Source organism: Polyodon spathula, chromosome 3, assembly GCF_017654505.1.
Source record: "Polyodon spathula isolate WHYD16114869_AA chromosome 3, ASM1765450v1, whole genome shotgun sequence".
NCBI lineage: Eukaryota > Metazoa > Chordata > Actinopteri > Acipenseriformes > Polyodontidae > Polyodon > Polyodon spathula.
Window position 1 is genome coordinate 31,979,869 of NC_054536.1, and position 17,060 is coordinate 31,996,928.

General features: G+C 38.3%; 1 protein-coding gene across 2 annotated transcripts in view; it reads right to left on the reverse strand.

Moving 5' to 3' along the window:
* Positions 1–4,027: 4,027 nt before the first annotated feature.
* Positions 4,028–17,060, reverse strand: part of tsnare1 (T-SNARE Domain Containing 1) — a 274,777-nt gene continuing 261,744 nt past the window's right edge. For both annotated transcript variants that reach the window (XM_041245057.1, XM_041245056.1), the window contains exon 12: positions 4,028–5,282. In XM_041245057.1, coding sequence (XP_041100991.1) covers positions 5,269–5,282 — 14 coding nt within the window. In that variant the 3' untranslated portion in view covers positions 4,028–5,268. The remainder of the gene's footprint in view (positions 5,283–17,060) is intronic.

Consider the following 17,060-nt stretch of genomic DNA (forward strand, 5'->3'; position numbering starts at 1 on the left):
GGAGACTGTATTCTCTAAAGCTTAAAACATCATTGCGTCAGGAACATGAACCCTATTCCCACAACTAGCAGAGTAATCAGATATGACATATTAATATGTAGTGACTGATACTGTGCCTGTCTTTTGGGAAGTACTTATGTATATTTTCTAAATATAGGCCTAAACAAGGTTGCCCGCAGGCTTTTAAAATAAATTTAGACAAAATAAATTACTCACGTTTCATGTCCCCATCCTTCTGATGTTTTCTTTAGATCTGGAATTGTCTAGTTCTTCTGGTGAACTATGGCTGACTGTCAAAGCCAATTCTCAGCCCCAGTACCATTTCTCAGCACCTAGCTGATCTGAATGACTGTAGCTTAGACTGACTGGATAAAAAATGGGTAATTCATAGTCAAGTTTTACATGGTAGCCATCTGCACATACTGGATATATAAGTCATGAATATATAGTATAGCATGTTTTTTATTTCAATCCAAGTTGCCGATCTTGACAGCAACCCCACAGGAAGACCTGCATTGGTCTTTGTGCTGCACTGGGCTAGGAGGAATATTGACTTTGGCTAGTTCGCCATATCAGACTTCAGCAAACATGACTGGTCAATCACCCAACAAGTTCAGACCCTAAATATATTGGCCCTAACCTCCTGCACACAATATTGGTAACATTAATTTATTGGTTTGAGTATATACTAATATACTGAACCATAATGCATAATGTGGTTTAGTTCCCTTGGATAACATTGCCTTTAACTTTTGTTTACACATCTACGCAATTACAGTAGGTGATGCAGACATGAGAGTGAGCAAAAGTGGAAAAATGTTTGTGTTTTTAAAGTTAAAATGTGCATTCTGAGCCACTTCTGAGTGGTTAATAATAGAAGAAATGGAGCACGATTGCATAAAAAATTGCTAAATATCTACTGCAGCTGTTTGTTATACAAGAACTTGCCTAACAATTTATTTTGCATTTACGTACTTCCATAAAGGTTTTACAGTTGTTTCCAGTACAAGCAACTGTTGACTATGCTAAAGAGTCTCAATGAATTGCACAACTTCACAAAGTGTTTTGGTTAACTAATTTCATTTTATGTCATGTCAGCTATAAAAAAATAAATAAAAAAAATAGGTTACCTGTACAAATAATTTAACATTAATAATTAAGCAGATGAAATACATAAAAGTATAACTTAACAAGGATTTTGTAATTGGTTGCGCTGATTTTCAGTTTTTCGATCTCTTTCATTTTATGTTTCAGTATTGTGATATATTTTCCAGGATTACAATGCCCCCCTCCACACAGCAGGGGGTCGCCCAATGGTTTGATAAGCACGGCCTTCTCACCAGATCTGAACCCAATCGAGTAATCGAGTATTTATGGGATAATCTGGAACGACACATGAGACAGTGTTTTCCACCTTCATCAACCAGGCATGAGTGGAAGAATGGTGTCGCATCCCTCCTGCAGAATTCCAGAGGCAGGTAGACTCTATGCCATGGCGCATACAGGCCATACTGACCGCACGTGGTGGCCCAATGACTAATGACTTTACATTGGTGTTTCCATTTTTTTGTTCACTACCTGTACATGCTATAGTTTACAATGCAAAGAATATGTACACAAAAAGAACCTGTTTTAATTACTGGGGTCAGGATTCTTTCCCATAGGCACCCCTGCAATGACTTTGCATCTCAGCCCATGGAGCAAGCTATCTCGTAAACAGCTAAATACAGGTCTAATGCTGATGTCAGTATTATTAAAATGTTGGGATTCTTGTTTTAGATCCACATTTTCAATGAAAGTACAGTATTTAAGTCTGGTAACTTTCCAACTAGCAGAAGAAAAATGTTCGACGCAATAAAATTAATTTGTCAACGCTAACTTCGATGTAAATATTTATTTCCACAACAGTTATGATAATGAAGTCAGTAATAACAGCATTTCTGCATATGACGCATAACTAACACATTACACATACAAGAAGTGAACCCAGTGAAGTTAAACAAACACAGCAGCTCAACTGATACTAAAAAATCTAATGGAATGAAAGGTAACAAATATTTTGAATGGCAGGGCACCTTGTTAAATATGGAAGTTTTAAACATTTTAAAATACATAAATAATTGTATAAACAACAAATACTAATAATATATATATTATAATATAAAAATTTATAATATAATAATAATAATATATTAATAATACGATTACGACGTTGACAACTTTTTTTTATAAAAATTATTACCAGTATAGAGGGTTTCTTGACAAAGAAGAACTGTATATATATATATATATATATATATATATATATATATATATATATATATATTATATATATTGGTACTATATTATTTTTTATCATATTATAGTTTTTGGTTTAACTACTGTACTATGAATTACAAAAGAATACTACACGAGACAATAAATCAATTCTACATAAACAATGACTGATATAACTGATACATAAAATAATATATTTTAACATCGCAATGTCTATAAATAAATAGTCAAACTCGGTCTGTGGCTCGCTCATAGTCAGACCTGACACCAGGGAAACCTGTCGAAGCAATCTGCAGTGTCTTAAAAAATAAATAAAATAAAATAAAATTTTCATCGGATACGTAAAACAACTGATAGAAACCATGGTACAGTGCAGTTAAAATGCAACCTATTCAAATGAGTAGAGACTGTAGTTCAGTATCAGTGCAACAATACCATTTACTGTGTAGCTGTAACTGGAGGCTGTACATTATTTGACAATAAAGAAGATTTTTGCACCTTACCAATATGTAACTTACGGCCGGACCAAAACAAAGTTAGCACTTAGTGAACGATGATGCGAAAGTTGCGGTAATAAAACGCAAGAAAAATTCCAAGCGAAATCTCGCGGAACCAAAACAAGCCCTTCTCGCCCTTCAAAGCAGATACTGTTGACAACAAGTGGGATGAAAAGGGGGAGGGCGTGGTTTGCTATCGCCCGACCAAATCTACTCAATTCCGGGTATAAATCACATTGCAAGACTTTCGCAGGACCGGATTTTATACTCAACTTCGAAGTTGTCCAAAGCTATCGAGTATTAAGCAAATAATAAAAAAAAAAATAACACTAAACATTTTGATATTTGGAAAAAAAAAAAAAAAAAAAAAAACTACATCCCTCAAGACGCTCCACTGACCTCATAGAACACTTGCATACAACACTGAATCATTTAAAATGTATAATTTACAGTATCACGTATTACTATATGTATTATGCCCATTACTATCATAATATTTGTGGCGTTTGTTGCACCTTAAACGAAACACGCACAAACCGTTTTCTTTACTACTTTTTTTTTTTTTTTTTCACCAGTTCGAGTTAAATGTTTAATAAAGCAACATGTATTATTGCTTTAATAATACAAACAACAATTCTACTCACGGAGAGCTTTGATTGGAGCACTGTCTCTTTCAGTGATGGTACAGCTTTTTAGATATATTTTCTTTTATTTCTTATCTTTGTAGTAAGCTACGACTTCGGTCCATTTTTATTTTTAAGTCCATGGACATACTCGCGCGTCACCTGTGACGTCACCTACCTCTGTTCAAATTATTCATTTCTTAAAGGCACAGTGCTCCATTGCACTGAACTTCGATCAAACTCAAGGCTAGCAAATGTAAACAATGTAGAATACTAATAAAGAACGTATGAATATATTAAACATTTAAAGGTATTAACTTTTAGTTTTTAACATTTGGTTACTCTTGTAAAGTACTTCAACATGTTGGCCTACACAGAAACATGACATGAAGCCCAGATTCTCGGCATATAAGAACAAGCCCATCGTTCCAGAAGGGAGCCCACATCGAGCGCTCCCATAGAAACATATAAATCCGTGCAGATAACATAATTACGTAATACCTATAATGGTAGCCTAACTGTCATCTCAAAAGCATCAAGATAAAGTTGTTACATTTGCTTCGGGTTTTCGATATAATAATAATAATAATAATAATAATAATAATAATAATAATAATAATAATAATAATAATAATAATAATGCAACTACCCACAACAAAAAATCTAAAATCAACTTTTTTTTTTTTTTTTTCCCACGGTGCTGGATAGCAAATAATTCGACTTCTTATTGTATAATATGTACAGGTAATGATCCTGGCGACAGTGTTACATGTTTTTTGGATGTTCTATTCATCTTGTTTCCATCCCTTCAAAAGGTCACAAATACCGGCTGGGGATTTGTCAACAGCTGTTTTCATGTTGCTATCGGCGGTCCCGCCTACTCCTGCAAAACTTCTCTCCGCCCCTTTCGAGATTGGAATGGCTAGTTTTGGATTTGTGGTAAAACAAATGCGATATGAAAACTAGCGATGTTATCACAAAAACACGCTTTCACAAGAGCGATCAGGGTTTGATTTGGTCCAGCCCTTAGTTTAAAATATTTATATCTCAATTGCTTCAATATGGTTTTATTCATAATGACCTTGTTTTTCCATGTCACCTAGGACTCCTGGGAAGGTATAGTTAAAAACATGTATCTCAAGTAATTGCCCAATCCAGACTTTTTATGACACTGGCAAGAACAGCAGAGTGAGGTCCCAGTCAGACAGACCATTCATGTAATAGGGTTGTTGTGACTAAACTCATTGGGGTTGTACATGACACAGAACAGACACAATTATTTTCAATGGTTCTATAAAACACACTATTACATTTTTTAGCGATAAGAGCTGGCGGTAACTTTGGCATGGTCTCTGTTTTAGCCTTTCAACTGCATGCAATTACAATTATAGCAGAAGGATATTTATCATATGAAAAAAACAAAACATGGCTTGACTGTGAATAAATAAATAATATTATTTGTTTTGGACCTGTTTCTTTGATAATGCATTTATATTGTTACTGTAGCTGTAAATCACAGGCCCAAGGCATTTGTTAAACTGCAGTCTAACTCTGCCTGGTTAATAAACGCAGTGCAGTGAAATCGCTGTGCATGTGGACCCTGTGCATTTCAGTGTGGTAAATTCCAGTCCCTCACAAAGATTGCAATGCTACACTGAGCTGTGTTGAAGTCAAGGAGGAAATTTAACCTGAAGGGAGGGTTGTTGCCCCACCTCTCCCTCTCCCTCTCTTGAAGATGACTACAGGCAGAAGCAGGATGCTGTGTAGGGGACGGTGGAGCCCGGGGAGTGTTGAAAGGACAAGTCCGGGATGGAGAGAAGGAGGAAGTGAGGGAGATGAACGACAATATCTTCCCTACAACATCATTGTGGTCAGGAGGGAGTGTCTGCAACACAGAAACACAAGATTAGTAATAGTATTAATGATAATAATAATAGCAATATTAATGAGAGCAATATTAATAGACTTAATAACAGCAAGGCTTGAACCAGTAACCACGACCAAAGTGTCTATAAGTTTGATGCAAAACAGCCATGCTAGCAGCTGCTGTAGTTATAGTGATTGTAACCTCATCTCACATACGGGGTTTAGAATTTGTAACGGCAGTGCATCACACAACAGTGCCTGTTGCATAAGACTGATCACACCGTGTAACAATTATTATTTTTTTGTTCCTGGGTAGTAAGTGTTATTTCCTAATTGCTTATGCCTCACAAGTATAGAAAATGGCTATTATTCCCCACAAACTTTGCTTTTGTGACCAGGACAGTGATATTTCAAAATATCACTATTTCCAATGGGTTTGTAGTCATTTTTGTATTACTTTAGTGTAAATACATGTTAATTTGGATTCATATGTTGTTTTTTTCTGACTTTATGTGAACGAAAAGACACACAGTTGCCCGTTTTCCCATTGGAAATAATGATATTTTGAAATATCACTGTCCTGGTCACAAAAGCAAAGTTTGTGGGGAATAATAGCCATTTTCTATACTTTTGAGGCATAAGCAATTAGGAAATAACACTTACTACCCAGGAACAAAAATTGTGTTACATAGTGTCATTGGAATGTTATGCAACACTGTTATTAGACAAGCATCTATTAACTTTAAACGTATGTCAGATGTGGATCCAGACACAGTGAGTGCCAATGCAAGGCATTTTTACATCTTACAGAATCTTGTTAACCGTATACAACCATTCAGACCTGGGTAGATTTGTTCCTTAACAACGAACACCTTCTTGCAGAACTTACTTATCATGTCATAATAATCATGAACATTATATATTTCATACAACAGAGTAAGGATATAATTGTGATAGTGGACTGCAATATTTGTTGAAATATGCAAAAAAAAAAACAATTAAAGAAATATTTTTGGATGTTAATATTCTATGTGGATGTGGTGCATTTATACACTATTATAAAGACAAGCAAATTACAAAAGAAAAACAGACTGTAGATGATAACCCTTCAGTTGCTGATAACACTTTATTATTGCAGTTACACAATTGTTTAGCAAACATTTTATTTCACTTTGCTAGCTGAAATTGACATTGGCGTGCCTTGGAGGCAGCTGGCATCGGCATGCTGAGCATTCAAACTGCAATGGAGTGCATGGGGATTAAAATCGGTTCTACCAACAAAGCTTGAGCAAGCCAGAAGGAGCAGAGATCCATGTAGGATGGTCCCAGTTGGGTATTCAATCTAATCGTACATTTCACTTTTATTTCTCAGACAGAGTGGGCGGCGTTTCATGGCTTTCTCCCCCTAGAGAAGGGGCCCCAGTCCCACTCTGGGGGGTCCTGTGTTCCTGTGTGCTAACACACCACTGAAAGAGGAGGATTAGTATCCTAATTGCATATGGTAATGTGTTTGTACCATTGTACAGCGAGGTATTAATGCCGTGGAGATAACATGTGCTAATTTAGAATTATTCAAATTAGCATGTACTTATCTTATTCTGCCAATTAATAGATTACATTCTAGGCTTGCTTGGCACCCACCTTCCTGCCATCACCCACTCTCTCTATCTCACTTACTCAGTTTCAGATGGTCAGGGGTTTCTCAGGAGAGGTTCACCCCATTTTGCTTTCATTAAAATGTGTTCACCAGGACAGCTGTGTGTCTCATTACCATGGTACAGCAACCCTATTACTTATGTGAAAAGACCAGTGATATGGGCCTTTTTAATACCTGTCTGTGGGTGTGTCTGGGTGAATCCAGTTATCTGACTTCATCCTTAATGTGAAGTGAAATGGAAGTGACAGAGAGAGAGAGCAGCCGATTTGAAGAAATGCAGCACTACTGTGATTAGATTTGAAATGTTTGTCAATGAGTAGACTAATTGACAAACATTAATCAAATATTAATCATGGCTTTCACAATTCCATTGACATGTTACAGTATAAAGAAGAACACAATGCAAATTGAATAAGTATGGTATGTTTCCAGTCAGTAATAAGATTAAGGGCTAACCATATCCATACCTCTGTAAAGCACCGTAGCAAGATTTGGGTCATGCACGTAAGGAGGGGGCTTCTGTGATTGTTTACTGTAAATATGAGTCTTGTGATTGTAGAAATAAATAGAGGGATTGGTTTTTAATGGTGAACCTGACGCTCTGTGAAGCAGCCTGTCTGCTGTGTTTAGCTGTGGGAACGAGCAGCGTGTGTGTGTTTACCAGCGGTAACCTCCTAATCAGCAAGCGGGCGTGGTGCAGAAGAGCACCAGGAATAAAAGGGTCCTGATTATACAGATAGGGGCTGCTGTAAGCCATAGGGGTTAGAGCACTGCTGCTGCCGAAGCATCAGTCCGTCTGTGCTGCTGAATGACTGGGTTCAGGAAACAAAGGGACTATCTGTAACGGCGATGTATATCCGAGGTTGGAGTTGGGTGAACTGCCTGAGGAACAGGGAGTTAGTTTCAGGCTAGTAGATCCCACCCAGTATAGCAGACAGGTGTGGAAGCGGGACTTCCATTTTGTTAGCGGAGTAGCAAAAGATGTTTTCATGGCACCTATATGATGAGGTGTCTGGTGAAAATGAATTTAGAACACCATGTTCAATATTGGTCGGTGTGTTACAAAAAGCATATTTGGAGACAGTCCAATGAAGATCAAATAGACAGGGCTAAAATGTATGAGTTAAGACAGGTTGAGGGAAGAAATTTAGCCGAGAACAAAGTCAATCAATATCTCTATTTGATGACAGAGACCAGGGCCGGATTACACAGATAGAGGGCAAAGTGGAGTATGTTGGTCTAAAGACAACCCTTTCCTAAAATCCTTTAATACATTCTGAAAGATTCTGCGACACAGCAAGTCTCTGGAGGCCTCAATTTCTATCCAGCCCAGGTCAGGTTAGTGGAAGCAGCGATCTAGTTCTCTTACATCTCAGGACTGCACATCCTAAATTAGTCCTTCATGATGTGGTAGTTTCCGTGGGTCTGAAGGTCACTGGGTTAATAGAAATGTTGGATTTCACTTCCCTATGCATTCAAAAGTAAAACTCAATTTTGAAATACATGGATCTATTATGTAGAAAAAAATTAGGGTTTGAAAGGCTAGGAAGAATATTTCTATCAGGAAGAGTACAGTATCTTGATAGCAGCCAGATCACAGGAATAGTTGTGAAGGAATAAAGCACCGTCGGATCAGTCGTTTGCACACAGACCTAGTGTTAGTGAAAGGGAAGAGAAAGAGAGCAGCCACTTTGAAGCCACCCCCTGCACCAGAGCTGGAGATAGGAGCTCAAACAGCTAAGTACATATCAAAGCGAGTTTTAGCGGCACGATCGAAGAAATGTTCTATTCGCGGAAGGGAGGAACTAAAACAGACTGTACCAGAGACAGGCTTTGTTAGAGATCAAAGAGTTTCATGCATTTGAAAGACGGTCACACACACAGTGGACACACAGGGAGCTGTGGAGCTCTCTACTGCTGCTGCAATGGAAGGCCCAGGAACCCTTACTGGCTTACGAACCAGAGAGGTATGCACTTGACGGGACAGATGCACAGTCTGGAAATTAATCTGTTTATACAATATCTGCCAGCACTGTTCAGTGTTATCTAAAGTTTCCCTTTACTCATTCATCCACTGTGCCCAAATTAACAACTAAACCTAAATCATACATCTCAAACTTTAAATGACAATAGAATGGCAGTAAAAGTATAGTAAACAGTTCACACTATGAGCAAAGTATGGTAATAAAGACTTCTAGTTGAAACAGTTGTCAAAGAATGTTGCTCATTCTTTTTTTGTATTTCAAAAATAACTACTGCATCTAACTATGCTCTCATGTGATAAATAATTCAACTGAAGTTGAAATGCATGGTGTGTGATGCCACAGACAGAATGTTTTCAGAGGTGGCGTGAATGGTATTCAATAAGACCTTTACCTTTCTGCATCTTGTTATAAACACAGGTACCACCCCTTTCTAGAAGATTCCATCGAGTTTTCAGCCTTCAACAAATATGATTTACTGCTATTTGTCATAGCTGGTATTCAGATTCCAGGCTCACAATGGACTTCCTTTTGGCACACTGGTTAATCTACTTATCAGTAAACTACAGTGGGCTGCGAGATGCCATGCGGCTGCTTCCCTGCTGATGTCTATTCTTTGCAGTTCACAGAGAAAGCCCTGTGTTTCCGTCTGAAGCATTGACAAGAAAAAATAAAAATAAATCAAGAGCAAGTTAAAAGTCCTTCCCTCCTGGCCATATCCATTTCATCACACAGCAGCTCATAGAGGGATCAGAGCAGCTCTTACAGCTCAGACAAAGGACCTTGTTCAATTTCATGCTTTAGGTTCCCAGGGTCCCATATCCATAGTCCTTGGAGGATCTATGTCTACTCTTCTAAAGCCCTTCACCCCCTCCTTTGGAGCTGTGTATGTGCCCAGCAGTCTTGGCACTGAAGGAGGCTTTTCCCTCATGTCAGGAGATGGCAGAGGATTGGGATGGTGTAATGACAGACTAAGCTGTCACATGCAAGATTTGGAGCATTTTACACATTAGTCCAATTTCCTTCTGTTAATCTCTTTGTGGGCTTTATGGCTGCACAGCAAGTAAGATAGACAGGCCGACAAAAAAGGGGTGATTGAGTTAAAAGCTAGGAAACTATTCTGAGTAGTTTTTGAATTAGCTGTTATTTCATTATCACTTTTAAGAATGTCCAATTATGTACCCACACTACAGCAATTAGATCAGTGAGGAATGTGCCACCTGGGAAATGTGCCGCCTGGTGGATCTTAAAGGTTTTTTTTTTTTTCCATACATTTATATAGAAACAGATCAGTGCCCTTTGGTAGCAGGAACCATGCTTACCAGAGTACCTGGGCCCTTCCCTATGGGAACCGCTGTACTTTCAGCTGCTATACAGCCACTCTGTTGCTGATACTGATTCAGAGTTATATTGTCTGCAAAAACAAGCACATGTCCCACTTGAACCTTCTGCCACAAATGCTGCAGGACTAGTCAAACCACCCTGATCCAAAACATTTATGTGGAGACCATGCCAAGGGGGGCGGGGGGTTATATACCCCCTGTGCCCCCCCATGCCATTCTACACAGCAGACCAGATCAGGCTTCTGGTGACACTGCCCAATGCTATGCTGAGACGCAGATGGACAGGCTGATTGTACCAAGAGAGTGCCTTTAGACAGTGACAAAACTTCACCAAATAGGGGTCGTGGTTCAATGCAGGCTGAAAAAGCCCTGCTTTTGAACCAGACTTGCAGAGGGCACATGCACAAGAGACCCAAAAGTAGGGTCTGAGAAGCTGCTGCCATGAAACCCAGAATGCCATTACCATGAACGCTCTGTGGAGCTGAATAGCTCTAAACAGACGACTATTCTCTGCACTCTGGGGTCGGTAGCGGGCCAGAGCAAAACAGAACAGAGCAAGCGCACCAGCTCCTTCGTGGATTCCCACACACGGTGAGAGCACTGCAGCATGTCATCCACCCCGGGAACAAAGATATGCTCCTGTTTTGTAATAGGGGCATACAACAGCGACAGTGGTAGATGCACTATCTGACTCCACGCCCTCAGACAGGAACACCAGCTCCTATTTGCCCACCTCTTCAGAGGCAACGATGGAGAGCGATAACTCCTGCTGCCAATCTGCACTGGAGCTAAGCCGTCTGTGAGCAGAGCACAAGTTAGCGACTCTAGTTGCTTGATCCCTGGAAAGGGGCGACCATGACTGCTGCGGGACGTTACAAACAGGCTGTGTGCAAAAAATGATGTGTAACTATAGTTAAACTAAAACAACATAAATAATTATTGCATAAACAGTGTAATACACAACTAGCAAATAAATATATGCAGATAAAAATTAACAAGTACTCATCTGACTATGGCTCTTCTGTCAGGTTCAGTCCTGGGAAAGGCAAATTGATTCTGGTATCTGTACGTGCAGTCTTCTTATGCACTCCGGGGTTGGGCACGCACAGGTGCTGGCATGCAGCTTTGTTAAATCTATTCAGGTTTGGGGTGCAAATGCCCATACGGTAATGGTTACATTTCGTATTTGATTGGGAAACTCACCTTCTCTACACCTGGCCCCTGCCAGTCTGCTAATAATACCCATTTGTCATGTATAGTGCAAATAGTGGATCACAGCATTTCCCATATGCACATTTTCCTGTGCATATACATCACCAATCGCATTAGAGTGAGCGCAAGAACAGGCCCCAATAAAATCAGCTTCTGACATGTATTGTAATCCCGTGTCAAGCTCACTGAGAACACAGTCCACACTTCCTTCAGTGAAATTAATGAACCCTATTATATCCAGAGTGTGTTAGTTGAGCTGTCAGATTCTTCAATGTGAGCAACCAGTGAGAATTAGGCTTTAAAGGACATTAACACAAATAAAATGAACCCATCAGAAAACAAAGTGAAAAATAAATTTAAGCCAAAAAAAAAAAAAAAAACACCATACACAAGCAAGGCTGTGCCTTGTTAATGATTTTTGACTTCCAGAGAAATGGCCGAGGGACTTTATTGGGCTTAGTAACAGTATAGCACACTTCACCAAATAAATACGCTTCTTAGGAGACTTAGTGCCAATCCCTTTACTGATTAAAATCCCTGACTTCGCTAAGTGTCTGTCTGTGCTGTGTTTACCTGGTAAATGGACAGAATCAAACTGTTAAAAACAGCAACTCTGTTTACCTTTTTTATTCCCATCTCTTTGATGTAGCTATCCCATTAACAGACAGACAGACCACTCTCAGTCGCTTACATCACAGGCATGGAGAAGGACAGATGCCCTGCACTTGTAAAAATGTATATTTTGTAAGAGTTGGCATGAAAGGGTTAATAAAACCGCCCCAGCCTGAAAACAAGTGAGAATGTGAAGCTACATTGGTTAATACATTTTCATTTTAGTGTGAGGTATATATATATATAATAATATATATATATATATAATATATATATATATATATATCTATATTATATAAAGGAGGATCAGCTCCTCAGAATTAGTTTATGATGAAGCGCAGCAGCTGCTGTGCTCTTTGACCTGTCACCGTACAAAGATTGCTTGGGTGACCTTGGTTTTGTTTCTTTGCTTAAATTGATTTACTTTATTTGATTATAAAAATAAAAGTGCGCTCCCCAGCACTAAACTACATTTCCTGTTTTCTGCGTGCGTTATGAGGGCCAGCAGCTGCCCTCACACAAGACACTAAGCACAACTCCACTCTGCAATAAAGATAAAATAAGGTTTTGTGCTGGCGCTGTCAGAACATCTTTATAACCGCTTATCTCAAAACCTCTTAATCCAATTGCACCAAGCAAACATAAAAAGTGTATTTTTTAAATTAGCACGCAGCCCAAAAGCACCCCCAAGATATTATTTTGTGGATGTTACAATTACTGAACAATGGAACTGTTGGTGCCTGAGGCTGCAGTTTAGGATGGGATTCATAGCGGAGGGCTTAATAACATTAGAACATGCCGTACATCTCTATCTATCACTCACCATCAATGGGTCCTGCAGGAGGTTATTATTGCACTCAGTTGAAGGGTGCCAGAGGCCCGCAACTCCAATTGGGCCAGAGGTTGGCCACTGGGAGTATGTACCACTGTCAAGTTATTTGCCTTCCTGTTCTTTATATAACTATAAAAAAATTGATCGGGGTCAGAGATCAGAGGCAGGAATGTTGAGCTGCCCAGGAAGACTAGACAGTGCTATTCAGCAAGACAAACAGCATCTCTGTTTGTTACATTGATCTCCTTTCCAATTGCTCCACATCTAAATATTATACAGCACAGGTAATATTAATTAGCTCTGTGAAATAAAGACGCTCCTGTATACCCCAACATTTTTTGATTCTGATAATAACTTGTGGTAAGGAATAATCTCAACAGGATAACAGCAAACTTATGTTATATAACAAGTAATAAACAAATCAAATTGTTAATTTCAAGGATCCTGTTTGCACCTAAATGGTTTCAGATATGTTCCTTTGCGTCAATAACCCTCAACCGCCATAGTTGCACAGTGCCAGTATACAATGTATATTTGGATTTGACACTTGGAAAATAAGCGATTAATATGAGAGGGAATGAGGCTGTCAAACAAATGTGATGTCTCTGTGTGCATTGTCAGCTGCAGTCATTAGATTGTTCAGTGTGCCTGGGACTCGGGCTATTGATTCGGAAAAACTAAGCTGTTCCCCTTGTGATAGCCATCATTGCTCACACACATTAACTGATTGATCATAGACAGGTCTCACTGGGAAGCAGGAGACTGGTCCAGATTAACCTGGGACTTCCTGACAACTGACAGCTTCCTAATTTAAATAATAATAATAATAATAATAATAATAATAATAATAATAATAATAATAATAATAATAATAATAATACTATAAGTTGGAAGCAACTTTACAGCTTCCAAGTAGTTACTGTGAAATTTAAGCATTTTGATTGGTTTAATGGTATATATGAGTTCTTGTGTTCCATAGTAACCATGACCCTATTTGCCCTCCCTAAGGAGTTTTAAGCAAGTTTTGCATTTGACTTTTAGGAGAGGTCAGAGGTCATGTTTTATTTTTTTTTAATAGAGCATATATGGATTAATATGTGTGTTCTATAGTAGCTGACACTGTTTGCACTCTCAAAGTTATAAGAAAGTTTTTCATTTCAGCTTTAGCAAGGTAATATGTGTAAATATGCTCAAATTGACCATAGCTGAAATTTGATTGGATCGTGGAAGCCATGTTTTTTTATGTAGCGACTTGTTTTGAACAAAATTGACTGACAACCTTGCCAAGGCTATGTATGTATGCAAAGTTTTACGTTCAATCACCATAATGGTTTCAGAGAAGACGACGTTTGAATATCTTTCACAAATCCAATATGGCTGCCAAACTGCTGTTCAAATCTAACTTTAGGGCATAAGGGTAGTCTGTACCCCAAGTTTCACATCTCTACCATAAGAGGTTTCAAAGAAGATGTTATTAAATTGGCCAAAATTATTGAAAAATCCAATATTGCTGTCAAACCATGTGACCTATGACTTTAATTTTCGCTCTGACAACTTCCCAAAGGCCTCCACCACTCTAAAGATTCACGAGTCTACATCGTGCCTTATATAAATACTGCAATATGTGCAGATATGTGCAATTTGACCATAGCTGACATTTCATTGACTTAACAGTCATGATTTTTTTATGTAGTGACGTGGTTTGAACAAACTTGATAGACAACCTTACCAAGGCTATGCATGCAAAGTTTCACTTCAATAGGCATAACGGTTTTAGAGAGAAGACGTTTGAATATTTTTGATAAATCCAATATAGCCGCCGAACCATGTGACCAATCAACTTCTGTTGAACAAATCTAAATATTGGGCATAAGGGTAGTACATGCCCCAAGTTTCACATCTCTACCATAAGCAGTTTCGGAGATTTTTTTAAATTGTCAAAAATTCTTGAAAAATCCAATATGACTGCAAAACCATGTGACCTATGAGCTTAATTTTTCTGCTGACACAACTTCCCACTGGCCTCTACCATTATGTGAAGTTTCGTGAGTTTTTGTACAATGGTGTTGATTTTACAGACATTTCAAAATTTTGTGGAATAAGAACAATTAACAATAACAGTAGGGTTCCACAGCAAATTCGTTGCTTGGACCCCTAATAATAATCCTAACAACAACATAGGCTTCCCCAGCCATTTTTGCTAGGAAGCCTAATAAAAATCCTAACAACAACAGGCTTTCCAGCCATTTCTCCATGTCTTTGCCAGAGATTAGAAACCAATCTTTCTGCAAGAACAGCAATCCCTGAGGCAAGATGTGTGTCTGCAGGAAGTTATCCTAATCCTCTTTGCTCATGGTCTCCACAATCCTATAGACATCTCATGTACCGGGGCTTCATCCTTGCAGGAGACTCTCCGCAAACAGTGCTATCATAGCAGTCTGCAGAAATATACCTTGCTTTCAGCTGATTAGCCATCGTCAGTGAGTGACATTCGTGGACAAAGACATTTCTAATTCTAGTAATATTTACTATTCTTACCGGATGGACAAAATTTCTATAGGCTATAGGAAAGGATTTCAATGTCACCTATTTGTAATTTAACACCATACTAATCGTTGTACCCATCCAATATCCATAGAGCATGTCTCTGAATGTTTTCAGCTGTGCTGTTGTCAAACATGATAAGCCTGATATAGTTCCAATGTCCTGGTTCGCATTGGTTTTAAACACAAATTAAGTTGGCAATCCCTCCATAGTACACCTATTTAGCGGTGTTGTACCATGTCAGAGTAGTGTTCAAATGCAACCTTAAACTCTGTAAGCCTGGTTAGACACAGTAGCTTTGGGCAACTGTTACACAGCTTCCAAACTGGGCAAAGACGGTAAACAATTGCTGCCAAAAGGCTTTGCAAAGTCCTCTTAAAAGCACATGATTTTTTTTTGTTCTTGAAGCCTGGCAAACATACAGTGGGTGCACTAGTAAATATTTCCACTGTACAGGGAGATTAATCACCAGCTGGCTCGAGAGAATAAAATGAGAAAGATGGCTGATTCAATAGCAAAATGTGTATTCAATATATAACGCCTACTAGTCCCTAATAACAGTCTGATATCAGTGTGCAACAACCTTCAAAAGCCAGTTGGCTTGCATGAGATGGACATTACTCAATACTGATTGAAATGGTAGTTTAAACCTGGCACAACAAAGTTGAACAAAAAAAGAAAAAAAAAATGATAGTGCACCCTGTACAGCGCTTTGTGAATCACATTAATTGTGTCATATGAAATAAAATGACAAAATAATGATACTCTGGTTTTCTCATATGCACAAATAGTTATTCTTTTTTTTTTAAATTCCACCAATAGTACAACTACTAATAACATTATTATTAATGAACAACTGTTCATGATGACATGAACACTTTGTGGCTTAGTTGATCAACATTTTTTTGTCATCATTAATCTACCACTCACACAGAATATATTATGTAAAAATACATTTATTCAGAGACTTTTAAAACTTTGGTTTAAATTTCACAGTAGAGGTCTTCACGGGTCTACCCGGACCGGAGGACACCACCCGACCCATACCAAATGTGTTTTCATGTGCAAAATTGTCACGCAACACTCAGTCGGGTCAGATTTTGTTTACTCAGTAATACAAACTGTCAATTACTATAAAGAGGCTCTTTTTGGTACTAAAATTCATTATTTATAATTCCTGTTGCGTGGATTGGCTTTCCCCAGTAGCACATGACATGGCTTGCAGACACGTGACCCATATGGAAGGGGTTTCTTTTAGATCATTCTTAAAAGTCAAAGTAATGGATTTGTTTATGAAGGACATGAAATAAACTTAAGAAAAATGAATACCATGAACAAAAGCTAAATGAAGGAAAATGCAAAATTCTACATCTCAATTCCATTTGCTCTTGTGTTAAGGTTGTATTAAAATCACACATTTACAAGATCGTACTTCAGTTCATTTGATTTTCAGATAATGGATTTATCTTGTTATCTTTAACACAAATATATATTAAATTTTACAATCCTGTGTAGTTCAGCCAGATTTCCAGGTTTACTGGTGAAAAGGAAAAGCATTACATTGTTTTATCGGACCAGGTTGGATCCGGGTCTAATAACAGAAATTTCACATTGG